General features: G+C 38.2%; 1 protein-coding gene across 4 annotated transcripts; it reads right to left on the reverse strand.

The window, feature by feature from the left end:
* Nucleotides 1–537: 537 nt before the first annotated feature.
* On the reverse strand, nt 538–14,099 carry arhgef5 (Rho guanine nucleotide exchange factor (GEF) 5). Of its 4 annotated transcripts, none has more exons than XM_017309710.1 (16): nt 13,393–14,095; nt 12,319–12,916; nt 10,132–10,878; nt 8,937–8,982; nt 8,672–8,718; nt 7,000–7,367; nt 5,369–5,529; nt 5,034–5,186; nt 4,816–4,945; nt 4,651–4,725; nt 4,464–4,556; nt 3,592–3,731; nt 3,267–3,410; nt 3,108–3,178; nt 1,717–1,821; nt 538–1,195 (listed from the first exon to the last, which is right to left on the reverse strand). In XM_017309710.1, the coding sequence occupies exons 2-16, from the start codon at nt 12,836–12,838 to the stop codon at nt 1,053–1,055; spliced, it is 2,943 nt and encodes a 980-aa protein (XP_017165199.1). In that variant the 5' UTR covers nt 12,839–12,916; nt 13,393–14,095; the 3' UTR covers nt 538–1,052. The 4 variants fall into 4 exon arrangements, with proteins under 4 accessions (XP_017165199.1, XP_017165200.1, XP_008429704.1 ...); XM_017309711.1 differs by having other exon boundaries at nt 10,132–10,197; nt 13,393–14,090; XM_008431482.2 differs by having other exon boundaries at nt 10,132–12,916; nt 13,393–14,099.
* Nucleotides 14,100–18,007: the final 3,908 nt, after the last annotated feature.

Consider the following 18,007-nt stretch of genomic DNA (forward strand, 5'->3'; position numbering starts at 1 on the left):
TGGCAGGACAGTATGTAAAACTAATAAAGAAGATAGATGGGGTTTAATTAAGGGCAATTAGAAAACATGTTAACAGTCTGGGAGATGTAAAACTGGAGCAAAGGCTCACCATAAAAGAACGGCAACAGCAAAAAGATAGCCAGAGGAATGCTGGAATGATTCAGATTGAAGCATATTTAAGTGTTCATTTTAGAGTTTCACGTAAGACTTTAAAATTAATTTTCACAGTCATCCAGCTTTATCTTATTTGCATAAAAGAATGGACAAAATATACAGTTTTGAGACGTGCAAAGATAAATCCTCTAATATCTGCTATTTCACACCGCAGTCTGTGGTTCTACAAAAAGTGAACGTGGAGAGACGAATGCAAATACTAACACAACTTTTCCGATCTTTCTTTGATGAAAAAAATTGAAAACCTTTAATAGTTTTAAAAAGCACTGTAAGCATTGTCAATAAAAAATAGTGACAAATATTTTATAAATGGTGAAGGCACACAACTCCAAATCAATGCATATCCAGAAATCAGATGTTTTCTTATTTCATGAATTTATTTTAATGTTTTGTTCAAGTTCTGTACATAGATGTATTATTAAGAATGAATACCTGTCTGCTCCCATGCATACATGGATTCTTTTTTTTTAACACTACTTTTATTTCTTTGGTCATCATATACAAACAATTAGTACCTTACCAAAATATTTCTCAAAGAAAGGAAGTTAAAAAAAAACTTAAGATATCTGTGAACACTGAAATCCTCAATGATACCAAGGCAGTTTGTATATCAGGTAATCATTGAGAGTATAAATGGGGAATGACTCTCAGGCTTGTTTTTTTTTTTTATCATTATTCCACATAGTGAAACATGTGGGGCCCAATTCTGCACTTAGCTGAATTTCTCCAACTTTTTCTTTAGCCAATGCCCTGTCATGAACGGCTAACACAGAGAAATGTCAAAATAGTTATGGTCCATTTTCAGTAGTAAAATGCACACAGCAGAGAAACTTCCTTTCAGGACATCCCTCAGCTCACTGCCACTCTTAGTGTTGTACTCAGACAGCAGCTTTAGCCTTTGTCAGTGTGAGAGCATCCGACAGGTTGCGCTTCTTGACTTTGTCGTTGCTTATGACTTGCAAATGGGAATTGGGCACCCATCCAAAATGCTGGTCCGACAGTCTAGTCCCCTGTATCCAATCTGCAGAGAAAAACAATCGAGTGTGAACAAACCGGCAAAATAATCTCAATTTACAGTTCTATGAAGAAGCCTTTGCTTGTTTGTGAAACTCTTCTGGTGGGATTAAACACATTGTTTTAGAAGTTGACAAGGCCTCATTACTCATTACCAACCTGTGGCATCAAGAAGTCGCTTATGTAAAAACCTGTCTGACAACTGTAAGTAGGCTAAAAGTTCTCCAAAAGCAACAGATCAAGCCTGACTTTGAGATACAAATCAACCTGCAACTGGAGAGGGAATAGAAAAGTCTAGAAAGATATTTGCTACATTTTTGGCTAAGATCCAAAGTAATTTTCTTAAATTAAATTTGTTTGAATTTCGGAGAAATTAAAACATGGGGGGAAAAAACCCCAGAAGAAATCTGAAGTTGACCAAATACTTTTTCACAGCACTGTATGCACATATCTTTTCAGTCCTAAGATATGAATCTGTCATTAAACACTGCAATTCATTAAAATGGGGAAAGAAAGCAATTGTCTTACTGTCTCCGCTGTCCTGGTGAACCAGAATGATGTCTGCTTTTTCCACAGACATCTCATCCGGCTGCTGAGCAACGTAAGCTCTGATACACTGCATCTGTGCTAAATCTGGATGAAGAGCAAAGAAACCATGTTAAATAATTTATTAATAATTGGGGACAGGGTTACAATGAATAACCGTGTTTAATTAAAATTGGTCTGTTTTAGGTTTTTCTTGATTTTGTATTTATGTTTTATGACCTCATACATAATGAGAAAGAGCAGCTGAATCTTCACCCTAACATATCCAGTTTTACTTAACTAACAGACTACTTTAATTATCAGGAAAGCTTACACAAACGATCAGGGGTTCTAACAGTTTTTTTTTCACTGTAATACCTAACAGGTAAGAGGTAAATGAAAATCTCCATTTGGGACACGAACACTATATTTCACAGTATTATTAGCATCTGGACAATTTTAGAATTGCTCCATTGATTTATTTAATTTTTATTTTCTTTACTTAGTTTAACTCTACTCACAGTGTATTACAAAACATGGGCAAAAGTGAATCCCAACTGTCCATCTGTATTTTTGCGACACTACACACAACATATGTTTGGTTGCTAATGAACTCCCTTTGGGCAACGTGCAAATTACTGACACCACAACCCGTGAAACATGGGTGTACCACATACCAATGAGCAACTGTTTATCCACTAGAGGGCAGCAAAATGCAATGTCAGTTATACTGACTGGAGAAAAAGTTTGGATTTTTATTGGCATAATCCATGTTATTAAATAAGCAGATGCAGAGTCAAGTACTATTAGTTATTATTATTATTCTCAATTAAAGCAATTTATTAGCTGACTGTAAATATTTTTAGTTGACAAAGATACCAGTGGCTCCTTTCGTGTTTATGCCTTTTACAGTTTGCATCAGCCTGAAATGGGGGTTTCTTTACATCACATTATTAATTATTTACATTCTAATTAATATCGAATATTCTGAAATCACATTCTAAAATCCAAAATGTTTATTCAATTCTCATATAAATGTACTACTTCATGCATCTCATTAAATTGTAATATGTGATCCAGTGAGGCTTTTTTGTCCAATTAAAAGAACCTTTTGGAAATAATAACCTTCATGCTGATATTAAACTAACTAATCTCTATTAAAATGTTTTATATATCAATGTAAGAAATAATGGGACTGTGTTTTCATTGGTTGTCAGAGAAAAATCATTGAAATTAGCAGAATAAAAGGCTTGAAGGTATTAATCTGTGTGTAATCAATCTATAAAATCTGGTACAGTTAGTGGACTGAGTTTCTGGAATACATAAACTTTTAAAATCTATTGAGATGTACCTGTAATTGATGCATGAATGCAGTTTTTGTGGAAAAAACTTACTTTCTGCAGTAGAAAAATCAACTGCAGGACAAGTCCTGGAGAGAGCAGATATCCAGCGTAGCTTATCACTCCTGATTGGGAAAACGTAGTGAGTAATGCATAATGATCAAACTTTAATGGTGTGGAAACCAAACAGATGTCCTCGGTGCAATCTCTTACTTCGTCTCAGTTCTTAGCAGCAGGGAATTCTGTGCCAAGTGTAAGCGGAAGCTGTTCTTCTGCAGGGTCAGGATTTTGACACGGAAGTCTTCGGTACGCAGATCCTCCACAGGACAGTGATCGATGACGGTAAACCTTCCTCCTCTACGAAAGGCACGCAGCAAAAGAAAAAAAAAATCACACAAGTCAGGCAGTGGAAGAGAAAGGATGTGAAAACTAAACCGATGATGAACACAGGCAGCAGATAGGAGGATAACAGGCTGCAGTAGATGGTGATGGTGATCACATTTGATGACAACACAAAATGATCTGTTTGCTGACTCACTCTTTTTGTGTCGATACTAGCAGGTGGTCATTGAAGAGATGTAAGTAAATGGTTCTCTCCGTTTGCTTTAGAGAATCCATCAGTTGAGTGATGGGACCTTCTTTCACCAGCCGCCGTTTTTGACTGATGAGAGGAAGAGTCTGAAACATGACCAGAAAATAAAGCTAATTAATATGTTCAATAACAGGGTCCTAATTTAAGTTAATCAGCTGTTATGTGAATTTGCAAAGTATTTATAATGTGTGGCTTGATGCTGTATACAAAATAAAACCTTTTTATGACAAACTGAACCAAGCAAGAAAAACATGTTCAACAACAACTGAGGAATTTGTCTAGCAGAGAAAGTCCATTTGAAAGTCCATTAAAAGTGCCAACTTTGCATTAAATTATCATAATTTAAAAACATCATGCAAAGTTGGCACTTTTAATGCGACTTTTAGAGAAACTTTGCATTAAAAGTGTCATTATTTACCAAATGACACTTCATGACAACTGTCATAAACATTCATAAAGACTTCTTTATGTTCATGACAGGTGTTATGTCAGTCTTATGCACACCCCTTCAAATAAAGTGTTACCAGTTGTTTTGTTTTTTTTGTTTGTTTGAAGGACTGAATCAAATTTGTAAAAGACAAGAGGTGTTGGAAGACCTTTGATTAATATGTCATTAGAATGTATCTCATTTAATAAATTGGTTGGATTTTAACACATTTACCTCCACATATTTTAACTGCTTAACATACGTATTTTCAATCAGAGATACTACAATGTAAAATGAGGCACCAAAACTCATGTGAAGACACTTCACCTTAACTTCTCACTGATCTGTGTGTGGGTTTATAAATGTAAGGGCTGAGTGAATGGTTGTTCACCTTGCAATCCACAAATTCCACTTTGCCACTTAGCGATACCAAAGACTCAATGGTTTTCATTTCAGTGATGCTGTCGTTACTCTCTTGAATGATCTAAAACAGAAAGAAAAAAAAAACAAGAATGTTCACACTTTTACTTTATAAAGTTAAACTGTAAAGATACTGTGAAGGCAGGGAGTTTCTGTACCCTTTCCAAATGTGTTAAAGCTTTAATGGTGTTTTCTGCTTCCTCTGTTCCAGGGGTTGTTCTTTTTACAATATTCTACACAGAAAAAGCACGTGGATCAGGGAAAAAAAAAAAGATAAAACATTTGGATTAAATGTACCAAATAGTCACTGGTGTTTGGTTTACCTGGACCAGCAGCTTAATTCTGGTGATCCTTTGGAACGGAAGCACCAAGAAGGAACGGAGAGGAAGCCTCTGACAAACACTACTCTTCTCCAAGGTGTCCACAATCCGCTTGAATTGAGGATTGTCATTCCTCAACGCAGCACAGAAAAAAATATCGTTAGTTAGATTTTATGGGATATCTATCTCAAAAAGAAGAAATGAAAAGCCAAACTTTTTACATGAGTCTTTGGTATGTGGCGTCCTGATACGACTGGTTGGTGAGGTAGGGCACATAAACCTTTCTGAAGCGTCGACATTGCTGAGCAATAATGTCACACACTGCAAAGTGCAAAACATCAGATTCCACACGCTCTTCCAGCTTCGCTAAAAATCTGAAACAGATATTGCAAAGAAACAACTTTAATCTTTTTGCGCTCATAGTATTTTTTTCTCATTAACAAACGGGGGTTACACAATCAATATTATGCACAACTCTTAGTTGAATTGAATGCACCATTTAACAAGCGTAGATGGATGTAAAATTTGATTGACAACATTGTACAAAACATCCAACCTGTGACTGATGACGCGAACTTCAGTCAGACGGGAGAACAGCCAGTTCTTGTCCTGAGTCGTCAACAGCCTCTCTAGCTCTTTATTCTTGACAAAATGTCCAACAACAATGTCCAGACTTCTGCAGTAGGAGGCCTCTGAGGTCAACACTTCAAATCTCACCTTGCATGCAAAAATAAAATAAAACAGGGGAAAACACGGAACTGATTAAAAGAAGGAAATGATTGCTTATATTCATGTAGTTGAAATGACTAATCAACCTCCTTTTAACGTGTATTGGTAAAAGCTGATGCAATCAAAGAAATGCAACTCCAAGTAATGCAATGACACCTTCTGGCCAGAGTCACAGCTAATAAAATAGTGGATCAGTTGAAGGGTTATTCTGCAATGTGGTAAGCCAGTATGATTTGTGTGAATTCAGGAGTTTGAGGTGTGGCGCAACAAGTATGAACAAGCACAAGGAAATGAATCCTAAAAAGAAAAGAAGCAGTCTTATATTACCGCCAGAGCACAACAGCATATTAGAGCTAAACAAATCAATCATATTACTGTTAATACATTTCAAGAACAATATTATTTTTGAAAGTATAATGTTGCTTTAATTTAAATTATGCGTATATCTGGTTGAAAAGGCTAAGTTTGGACAGGACATACAGAGGCATCTAAAGAAATTACATTTTTATTTGATTTGATTCAAAAGGTGAAATATAAATATTAAATTGGCCTTCTGCAACACTAGTTAATTTGTAGTATTCCCTGTGGCTCTGTGAGATACAACATGTAATGTATTTCTATGTATAGAAGTGACATATACACTTAAATGTCTGGATTAGAAAATTGTCATTTTCATTGACTTTTTGTAATATTTTGTTACATTTCTTCATTAGCTATGATACACAGTCATCACATTTATCACAAAAAAATGTAGTTGGAATATATAACTGTGTGTATAGACAGATTAGTGACTATTTGCATAGAATTACGAAAAATTGTTTATAAAAATGTATTTTAAAAAAAACACAATAGTTTGAATTGTCAGAAAATAATAATTTTGAGAAATCAGCTTACTATTTTGAAAGAGGTCATTCTAATGGCAAAAATAAAAATTTAGTTTTTCTAGTCATAAAATCTAGCTGACCAGCTGAAGTGGGCAGGAGAAAAATAAGCTTTCTAAGTTAAAGTCCAATGATGAGACGGTAATTTAATTGTTGAAAGGCAGCTGCTGTATGCGATAGAAAACTCACATTTTAAACATTTGTCTGGTTTGAATAATGGAAATGACTTGTGAGTCTCAAGAGTCTTTATGAAAATAGGAGAAAGGCTATTTGCAGTTTCCAGTCTCTTGAGTCAGTGGTTTCCAGCAAATTTCCCGAGACTGAAGAGCAGATTACTGTTTGCTACTACACAATTCTTGAACAAGTCGAGATAAAACATTCACATGCTAAAGAGAATGAAGGGAAAATTAAAGATTATCAGGCACTATCTTCCTTAATGTTGTGAAGCATTTAGGGAGACCCATTAGACTAAAACAGACTCTAGAGAATCAGAATTAAGAACTGTTATCTGCTCCACACAAACAGACATGAACCGTCAAATGTGGACCGTGTTCCTGATGTGTGGTTAGATATTCACCTCCTGTAGTCGCCTCTGATCGTCTGTGAGCTTCACCAGCTCCGGGTTGTGACAGACGTTGGGCAGATCCCTCCAAAGTAAGGACGACTGCGTGAGAGAGAAGGACAGACTCGGAGAGGAGGCCCTGCGTTCGCTCTGCGATCGGTCCGGAAGAGACAAGGTCGGGGCGATGGAGTGACCACATATCGACAGGGAATGAGGGTGTGGGGAAGCCGGTAAAGGAGGAAGGGGTCTGCGAGCGGGTGGAGGTGAAGGTAAGGGGGAGCGACTGTTTCCCTCGCCCACTGTGAGGGTGTCTGAGCGAGACTGACGCAGAATCTCAATGTTCTGAGACTCCTCGTTGTACTGCTGATAGAGCTGAGGACGATCTGAAGGAAAGAGAGGAGACAGACACAGATAGGCTGAAGGTTATTCAGCCGTCTAGCAAATTTAAAGTAATCTTTAAGTTAACCAACTTGATTCCTCTGACTTGAATTAGAAAACAGTGACAGTTATTGGACAAATGTCCTACTTTCTTCTCCCCCACAAAACACCTTTATACACATAGTTTAGCGGAGACATTGGAAAGAGATCAAGTTGTGTCTTGTATAAACAAAATGGAAGCATGTGTTTTTTTTTGTTTGTTTGTTTTTGACTCAAGGGACAGCCCAGGGTAGAGAGAGAAATAAAAAATATAAATACATAAAAATACACCACAACAAATAAAGCTTGGAAAGGTTGAACCAGACTCCTGAGAACGTATGGTGAGTTAACAAATGGACTCTCCAACCTCAAAGACTTCTAGCTCACAATAAAAGCATTTACAATAAAAATTGAAAAAAAAAAAACACTGGAGATATGCAAAAAGATTATGGGTTACTATGAGAAGTGCTATAATTCTAGCAAAGGCTTTTGAGAAAGGTAGAAATCATTTACAACTTGACTTTTAAAAGTCAACTCCTCAACATTATTTTTGTGTCTTTTGGGAGTTGATTGTGTCATTCCCACTTAGATGCAAACTTATCAGTTGAATAAAACAATATTGAAAAATATTGAAATCTAAACCTACGAGATTTGGAAATACTGTAAGCCCAAACAGAAAGCGTTACAAAGTCAGAGAACTCTTTTACTCTTACATATTGGAATGCAAAGTCACAGCCACAGATGAACACTTGCAGAAACCTGCAGAGGCTTGCACAAACTCATTTATATACAGATCAAGCACAAACACATTCTCACAAGAGCCATGTGAGCCAGTAGACGGCAAACTGCTTCCATGTCAGATCGCTTAAAACATCAGTTTATAAAGCTGTGTGACCTAAACAGTAAACTGACACACATTTGCCTTTGCTTGTGTATGTGAGAGAAAATTTCACGTTGACGTGACGTGATTAAGTGATAAACACCCAGTGGGTTTGGAATTACACAGAAATGAGTCACGCTCTGTGAGGAGAAATGCATGACAATGTCATGGTTTCTGTCAATGCGGCCAGATCTGATGTGATCTGCAGACCTGTCACGTCCCCTGCAATTTACTGATATCCTAAATTTACCCTATAAATGCTTGACTGACAGAAAGTAAACTGTGAAAGTAATTACAGACCACAGTGTTATTTTATATATTGTGCTAGACTTATTTTAAAAGTGAATAATATCAGTAAACAAAATCAAAGCTTAAAACTCAGATACTCACTGTAAAAACTTTTTCTATTCTTCTTTATATTGGAGTTTAAAGCATTCCTGTAAGTGAATGGAAGTGAAAGAAAACATGTTAATTCAGCGCTTTTATAAACACCTGCCTAAAACCTCAGTTATGACAAAACAAACTCAAGGCTTCAGAGATAATTCACACTAGATAAAAAATGATAAATAACTAAAATTGTTCAAGGACTAGTACATTGCTTATATTTTTTGACACAAATATATTTTAAGAATCATTTAAATGTTGCTAAACTCACCTTAGTTCTGCCTCTCCCCAGCTTTTGCTCTTAAAATCATTATCATCTAGAATAAGAAAATATACATTTGTAGTGGGATTATAAAATAGCATTTTAAATAATTTAAGACTGTTTCCAAAATCAAACTACATAAAACTTGTAATAAATATGAAAAAAAGTGAAAATAAATTAGATTAAATATAGATTTAGTTGTTTCCAGAGCTCATGCTTCTCTTGTGTCTGAAAGGATCACTGAAGATTGCCTCCTATTAAAGCACACCTGTGGTTTTCCCCACCTCTTGTAATTTCCCCTGAATGTAATAACAACTCCGTGACACAGTTTCCTATTCCGAGAAGCACTCAAGCTCTGAGTAGTTCTGGATTATTGACAGTGACAAGACGCAGATTACAGCTTTGAGATTGTGATTGCCACGACAGGAAGCAAATGTCATTCAGACTAGAAAACAGAAGAAGCAATAAGAAGATCAGGAGATGACAATGTGTGTAGTGTTGATTTGAAATTTGGATTAGGATTTGCGTTGTGGAAGCAATCACGCCTAAAAAGTGACAAGAAATAGGAGGTGATTCTGAAGCTTTCTGAGATTATTAATGGATTCGAGTAGATGTTTCTAGTTTTCCCCAGTCGTTATTCTGGTTTACCTGAGGAAGAAAATATTCTCGTTCTGCGATCTCTTCCAGCACCTTCTTCTTCTCCTTCCACGTCAACATGCTCTCTGTTTTGTCTCTCTTTGGCTTTACGGATCCCCATTCTTCGTAAACGAATTTCAGGAACGGAATCCTGAAAGCTGCAGGAGCTCTTCAAGGTCTCCTCTCTTATGTCCACTGTCTTGTCTCCTTGTCTTTCGTCTACTCTTTGCCCATTTTCATCTGGCACCTCCTGGCTCTCACCTTCTCCAGGGAGAGTCAGGAGGTCAGATTCAGATTTATAACTAAGAATGGGACAGCTTCTAGGCTTGTAGAGTGTGTCGCTCACATTTAGATACATATCCACCTCCTGTTCTCTGCCTGTTTCTTCAGCTGCTTTTTCTAACTCAGCTAAATCTGCCTTCCCGGCTTCTGTCCTTTGCTCCAAAATGTCATCTTCCTTCCCCATAGTGTTAAACAGTGTGTCAGAGTGAGGGTGTGTGTGTATGTGTTACAACATGCATAACTGTAAACTAGTCAGCATGCTTGTTGCTTTAGGGCTGCCTCATACCTTTAAAATCGAAGTCCTCCTCCTCCTCCTCTTCTTCCTCCAGATCTGGCTCTGATTGTTGATCATCTGTTGTCAGAGTCACAACAGGCAAGTTCACACTCTTGCTCTCAGCCTCTTCTTGATGCTCATCATTCACAGCCTGCTTGACATGCTGGTTTTCTTCTGCCCCCGAATTTGGTTCGTACTCTATCTGTTCACCAGAGTGGCCCAGGATCTCACGGACTACACTTGTGGCCCATTTAAGGTGAGGGGCATCGGAGCGCCTCTTGGTTCGCTCAGGATCCATCCATACCCCGCTCATTCGGATGCGAATGGCCTCCACCTCCTCTGGAGTCATTGCTTCAGTGTCTATCTGATTCAGGAAAGGTTGAATTTGTTCTAAGCTGCTGCAATGAGGAAGATCCTCTTTCCTGTTATTCTTCTCTCTCCATTGTTCTAGGAGCCTGTCGGTCTTTGAGTCTCTTTTCTTTATCCCCATATCATTTTTCATTATCTCTTCAACTTCTTTGTCTTGAAGGTCCATAGGTGCTGCATAGCCATCTCCACTCGGGTCTCCTGAAGTGAGGCTCTCTCCCCTTGGTTGCTGATTCCTTCTGCTTGGTGTCGGGTGGTGCTGAGGTTTACGTGTATCCTCATCACTTCTCCGTTGATGATCTTCTATATTTGTGTCATATGTTTCCACCCCTCCCTCGTCATCTTGTGACAGTGACACCTCATGGGTTTCTGACCGGGAAACAGTTTGCCCAACTGCACAGAAGATCAACTTATTTTCTCTCCCGTGTTGCCCTGCGTTAATCACTTCCTCATCCCCTGTTGCCGAGTCTTCTTCTCTTTTCTTTGAGTTTCTAGGTTCACTAAATTTCTCCCTCATCCTAAATCTCTGCTCCATCTCATGCCCATTATCTACCCCACTGGACAGAAACACATTGCCGGACTCTGAAGACAGCATTCTGTCTCTGTTTGGATTGCAGCTGTTGACACTCCCTCCTCTACTCCCAGTAGAGCTCCCACCTTCTTCCTCTGTGCCACTAGTGCTATTTAACAAGTTTTCTCCCTGAATATCCGTCCGCCAGCTTCTCTCAGCTTCCTTCCTACCACTGTTGGACAGCGGCTCCTTGTCTTCACTAAAACTGTCTCTCCAGACTTCCTCCTCCTCGTCTCCATCTACACTCAACCCCTCAGAGTCCTCGTTGCGTCCTCTTACTTCTTTACTCTGGGTTATGTTCCTCTCATCGGGATCCCCTCGTAATTGCCACACATCTCTTTCCCCTTCTTCCTGTGACTTTATTTCCCTTTCGTCTATTCTCCTCCCCTCTTTCTGCCTTGGTTGTGATGTGCCCCTCTGTGGTTCAAACCACATCCGTGTCTTGTCTGAACCACAAGATATGCTTTCATTTCTGTCAAACCTCTCGCCTCCTACAATTTGCCTTTGTCTTTTCTCACCTATTTGGGGTTCTTTTCCAACACTGCCCTCCCTTCTTTGTTCCCTCTCAGAATCTCTTATGTACCTCATGTCACTATGCCCCTTGCTTCTCCACTCTCCACTGATTTGGCCTCGTGGTGTTGCTCGAGGAGAAGATTCACTCAAGGATCTGTTGCTTACGCCTTCCCTTCCATCTTCCTGCCTTTTTTTCCCCTCTCTGTCTTGTCTCTGATTTCTATATTGATCATCCTCCCTCCTGCCATCACTTCTGACCGCTTGCCTTGTTTCCCACTCTCTGTCTGCTGGTCTCATTTCTGTTCTGACATCTTTGTCCATTGCCCAGTTATCCTTTTCTCTCTTCTTACGTCTTTCTTCCCTATATCTCTCCTGGTTTCCACCTCGATCCTTTCCCCGCGCTCTTCTGCTCTGGTAGAACACCTCATTCCTGCTGAAAGGGGTCCTCTGCTCTATATCTTTGTCCCTCACTTTTTCCCTTCTCTCCAACTCTCTCACATCAATATCTCCTTCATTCCTGGCATCTTTCCTTGCTGTTCTCTCCGTCCTTCCAGCGTACATTTCTGTTTCTGGTCTCCTTTGTGGAGAACACCTTTCAGAACCCTTTGTATCCATGACAGCTCTGAACTGATCTCTTTTTCTACCTGCATCCCTATCTCTCCTAACCCATGAACCCTCCACTTCTCCTTTCTTGTCTTGAAACTCAACACCAGATACTTTATATCTTTCTCTCTTTTGTGTTCTGATACCTTCTGGTGGTCTTCTTCCATCTTCTGTTGCCTTTCTTTGGATCTCCTCTCTTTCTCCGTCTTGGCGCCTAGATCTTTCCATTTCCCAGTCCTCCATCTGTTCTCTTCTGGGTCTATCCCTCTGCCTCATTTCTCCTTCTGCCATCTTTCTTGTGATAGGATCTCTGTCTCCCTTTCTCTCTCTGGGAAACGTGTCACCTTTCTTTGTCCCTGTTTTTACATATTGCTCAGTCTGAGTCATCTCTACATTTGACGACGTTCTGCATTGTTTGTCTCTGCCATCGGCTTGCCTTCGTTCTCCATCTCTCCACTCTCTTTCTCCATCTCTGATGCGGGGAGGTCTGTCTCTGTCCATCGATCGCTCCATGCCGACCATTTCTTCATCCCTCATTTTCTGAGTTTCGCTCTCCTTCCTCCTGTTTTGTTTTTGATTGTTGTCTCCTCGCTGGAAGATGCCCCTCATTCCTGACAGAGGACTTGGATCCCGAGAGACCTTTCCTCTAGGGAGAAGTTTGTCCATCGTTGTTAGATTAGAAAGTGTGTCACCGGTGTTAAAGATGGCCGTTTTTGGTCTCCATTGCACCAAAATGAGAAGAGCCTAGAACAAGGTAGTAGTTGTCAGTTAAATTATTACAATTTGCATTAGTACTGCAGATTAAATACCTAAGTACAGGTCAAGTCAAGAACATACATAGGTACTTCAAACCCTTAGAAATTGTGTTTCAGTCCACTGAAATGTTGCTTTAATTTGGTTGTTACTGTTTAAACAACATAAAATGCTGCATTCTTATTTTTCTTTAAATTCCTGCACTTCTACTTGAAGTTAAAAATCATTTGACAATCAACTTAAACGAGAATGTGAGGAGTGAGACGGAGGACAGGCTTTAACAGTTCAGTAAGAATGCAGCACGGACCTGCAAAAAATGCAGCATACCACAAGGAGCCTTTCAGAGAGCAGAGGCCCGTGACACATAGGCAAGGCATGTAGTCCTCAAACTAAAAATGAATTAGGTCTCAAATCGGGCTTCAAATTAGAGACATCTTACAGAAGTAAAGCACATTAGAGTAACTCACCTGAAGGTGTGCCTTAGGGAGATGTGGTCTATCCCCTCTACTCCAGCTCAGCCCAAAAGCACTGGATTGCACAACATATTAGTTCCTTGTGCTGACATTATCCGGGTGACAGATCAAATGGCAAACTTGTTTTTCCAAATACGTCTGAACAACTATTTAGTCTCTTTTTTGTTTCCTCCTCTCACTTGTTTTTACTCTTCTGAAAGGTTCATGTTTACGCCCGAATTCTCCTTGCTTTTTCCCTCTTGCTGCCTCTCTCTCTGTCTCTCCCCCCACTTTCTCCTCCTTCCTCAAATTCCCAAACAAGTCTCAACAGATTGACACTTATCTCTTCCCTCCTCTTTGTCTGTCCCGTCCTTACAGTTGTAGTGGCGTTCCGCAAGTAGATGTTTCACAAGCAAAAATCCCTCTCAGCGTGTCCACTACTACTGTCCCTGTGTGTGAGTGGACCCCCACCTTCGGCAACAAAACAAAACAAGCCCAGAAAACTCTCCTCTCTTCTGCTCCACTCTTCTTCCACAGAACACAGGAAGTACATCTCCTTGGCGTGTCTCAGTGATTGGTAGAAATGAAGCGACAGGGTGTGTCTCCTCAACATGCATAGTCAAGGTAAGGGTTGTGATAACACAAGGAGGGCCGGGGGGAGGGGAGGAAGAAAGTGAAGAGTGAAAAAATACACACTGCCAAAAAACTTGTGGAAGACCAAAAGAGAAAAAGAAAAAAATCCCTACTTTTTCTCCAGAGATTGAGCCTGTTGGAGAGAAAAGGAAACAAAACCCCTTCTTCATTTTGCTTTGTAAAAAAATAACAGATGAAGCAATCACAGAGGAAGAAGGGAGGAGCAGCATGCGAGGGTGACAGTAAATGATTTGTGTAATAATGGCTGCTGTGATTATGCAGCCATGGAATTTAGATTTGAAGTGCATAACTGCATTAATGACAATATGACTAAAAATGATTTGCTTCAATTTTGTTGCTGTCAGGTTTGGTTTTTCCATAGTTCATGCAAAAACCTTTTGACCCCATTTTTTTACCTGCTTTTTCACATTTCCAGCCACACAGCATGATGCTTTCACTCCCTTTGATATAGTCTGGCTCAGTTTGTTTTAAGAACATAAAGTTTTGCATGTAGGCCTAAAACTACAGTTTTGATCTATTTGACCGGAAGACCTTCTTCCATATGATTGCTATAAAGCCATGGATTCACACGTGGCTTGTGGAAAGCAGCAAATCACTGTCACTTAATAATTTAACAATTAATTTAACAATTTTGCTGGAGAATCTCTATGTTTTCTTGCTAAAACTTGCTGTTTGTTCACTGCTGTTCTCTAAAAAAATACTGAATTTTGAAGCCATCGCAGAATTTAGCAGCAACAATTTTTAAACAGGGCTGGATCCACATACATGTCATATATATTTTCCCAGCCACATAACCTTACTCATCCATTTCATAATTAAGCACTACTTTGTGTTGGTTTATTACACAAAATCTTCCTAAAACACAAACATGATTGGTTGTAAAGTCATAAAATGTGAAAAAGTAAAAAAAAAATAACTGCAATAAATATTTTTGAAAGGAACAATATTTGCAATAAAAATTATTTTATGTCAAACTAAGTTCAAAGTCCAACGTAATTGTTGGAATTTCCACACTTCAGCGCGTTCATACAGTTCAATAGCATATTCAATTTTATGGTTTTCTGTGGACCAGTTTATGGCTCTGCTGAATTGCACTGTATTTCTCATATGGGAATTTCTTAAGCTTTGTGCAGACTTTTTTTTTTTATCAACAAAAGATTTAGCTTTATTCCATCTGCCAAACATGTTCAATACCTTGCTCAGTATTATAGGGTTTAAAATTGACAGAATCAAATTAAATAAATGATTTCTAAAATATTTATATATCTGCTAATTTTAATAAAATCGTAATAGATGTATCAAAAATGTCTGCAGTAAATTAAATAACTCAAAATTGTAGTAAATGTACATTTTCCCATTATTAGTTAATGCTTGAATCATGTAACTATTCTAACACTTAGTTATATGTATATCCCTAAATCCATTATCTGTACCAACTTAACCTTGCAGGGTCACGGCAGGCTGGTGCATATTTCTAGCGGGCATTGGAGGAGATGCAGGTTACAGAGCAACACGGTGACACACAGGACAAACAACCACACACACACGCACAATTAAAGGCAATTTAAATAGTTAAATTTACCACAATTAACAGTCATGTTTGTAGATTATGGGAGGAAGTCAGCTATTTAAAGGCCACATATATTTATCCGACTTACAAGTGAAATATGTTGCTTATATGTGTAAACTCTATTTTCTACATGAATGTAACACAATTCTGCAGAGTGAGCCAGAATAAAGTGTTTGGAAGTTACTTACTGTCAACCTATTTACTCTTTTTTTTTTATTTAATCATACAAAGTTTAGTTTTATTTGGACAAAGGACAGCGAGAAGAGTTTGGCACAGTGCTATCAGAGGAAGGTCAGCATCTCTCCTCTTTAATCTTGTCGTTTCTGGGTGCACGACTGAATCAGAAATAGGCGACCACTGTTTCCACCTGATTGAAATACAAACAGGTTAAAAGGTGGGCTTTTGTTGAGATTTGTGCTGATAAGTGGGAATCAGGAGGTACAGCTAACTAGAAAACAAGCTTTGTTTTTAACTTTGCTGACACAATGAAAAAATGCTGAGGCAACTGGAAACAGTAAACTGGTCATACTGGTATCGGCTTTGAAAAGGTTAAAAGTAAATTCTCAAGTAGTTATCCACATAGAGCCTTTCGTAAGTAATCTAGACGAGACCTGCCTGTTGTCTTCCTTGCTGTTCGTTCGTTTGTTCATTAATGTTCTCTAATAACCACCTGAGGCTGTCAAGAGATATGTGTCACTTGGTTTTCTTCTGTGTTTCTGATTATTTCTTGATTTGTTATTTTTAGAAAAGGTATTAATGTATTCTGTTGCTGGTTACTGCCATTAGTGTTTAGAATATTTGTTCATTCCTTTGTGTTTATTCTTGTGTTCATTTCTTTTAGATCAGTGTTAGTCCCTTTCCCCTTGGTTTGTAGTTTATTTGTGTCTCGTTTGTCTTATTATTTACCTTCCCTCAGTCTGCCTGTCCCCACTCTTGTACATCTGTCACTAACCCCCAGTTTAAAACTCTGCATTCAGTGTAATTCCACTCTAGCCTCAGTACATCAACTCACTGGCTGTCATTGTTCTTTGCAGATCCATCTGCTCTAGCCTGCTTCTGGTTTGTATTGAAAATTGTTTTTTTTGTTGTTGTTTTATTATCTTCAGCTCATGTTTTTGTATTTTTAAACCTTACACGTTGTTTTTGTATGCTTGTTTTCTTCTTATTAAGCATCTCTTTTTTGCTCCACTTGTTTCCATTTGGATCTTCTCATTTGTCTCATTTGTGACAGAGGATTTCAGCTGGATTTACAGTGAGAATAAAGAACATCTGAACTCTTTTTACTGATTAGGTGATTTCTGACAATTGCTTGACAGATTTTTTACAAGGATAAAAGAGGTTATCTGTAAATTTAAGCCACACTTCACATCATAAGAAGTCTGAAAATCCTGCAATCAATTTCCTTATCTCTCACTATTAGGTACCAGTTTGTGTCTAAAAAGAATCAAAACAATTTCCCAATACATATACATTTTGGATCGAAACATGACAAAAATGTGCTGCGTTTGTGTAAAAATATTCTATCTAGAGTTGTTTTTAGTGCAGTTTTGTTCCAATTCATTTCCCAGTTAATATTGTTCTATCATTGCATTTTGAAATCTTGACTGACGAATAGTGGGGTCAATTTTAGGTAATGTATTTACCTAAAATACATTACAATATTGCAACCTGATATTGTAAGATTACAATATCAGAACATATTTTAAAGAGATGATGGAATGATTGAAAAACTATAGAAATGTGCTCAATTGTATATGTGAACTTACTAAAATCAATATTCATAGTCTAGTGACCACCTTCAGAAATCAAACGTTTTGTAGATAAATATACGCAATACTAGAATTTTTACAGATGGCATTAATGCAAAATATCAAATCAGATGTTATTATCTGTTTATCAGTACTTAAGTAGCCTTAGATACTTTTTCAGTCCTACTTTTACGTTGAAATAACGCTACTCTTAATTGAGTAAATTTTTTTAGATACTCTACCCACTTCTGCTCATTTGGCTCCTTGGAAAAAAAATATCCCATATCCCAAGAATAACATAACATAAATGTACATCAGTGAAATTATTTTTGCAATGGTTGATAATCTTTTTTTAAAATTATTATTAGGTTCTGAATTTAGAAAGTCTGGTTAACAGGTTGTTCGTGAATGCACCTTCACCAGCGGTTATTAACACTGCAGGAAGAATCAATGGCTGACGGTGGGGCAGAGGTGGTGCCGAAACACATCTTGCAGAAGGATTTGACTCGATACATTACCTGGTTTTGCAGGAGAAAAAGACAACAAGCCAAAAACGTTTTTTATGAAGTTTTTTTCACTTCCGCTCACCTGTAGCTCTCCCCTGTCAGCTGACGCGGGTGTAAGAGGACTCACCCAACGCTGATTGGTCGGCTTATTT

This window comes from Poecilia reticulata, linkage group LG16 (genome assembly GCF_000633615.1).
Source record: "Poecilia reticulata strain Guanapo linkage group LG16, Guppy_female_1.0+MT, whole genome shotgun sequence".
NCBI lineage: Eukaryota > Metazoa > Chordata > Actinopteri > Cyprinodontiformes > Poeciliidae > Poecilia > Poecilia reticulata.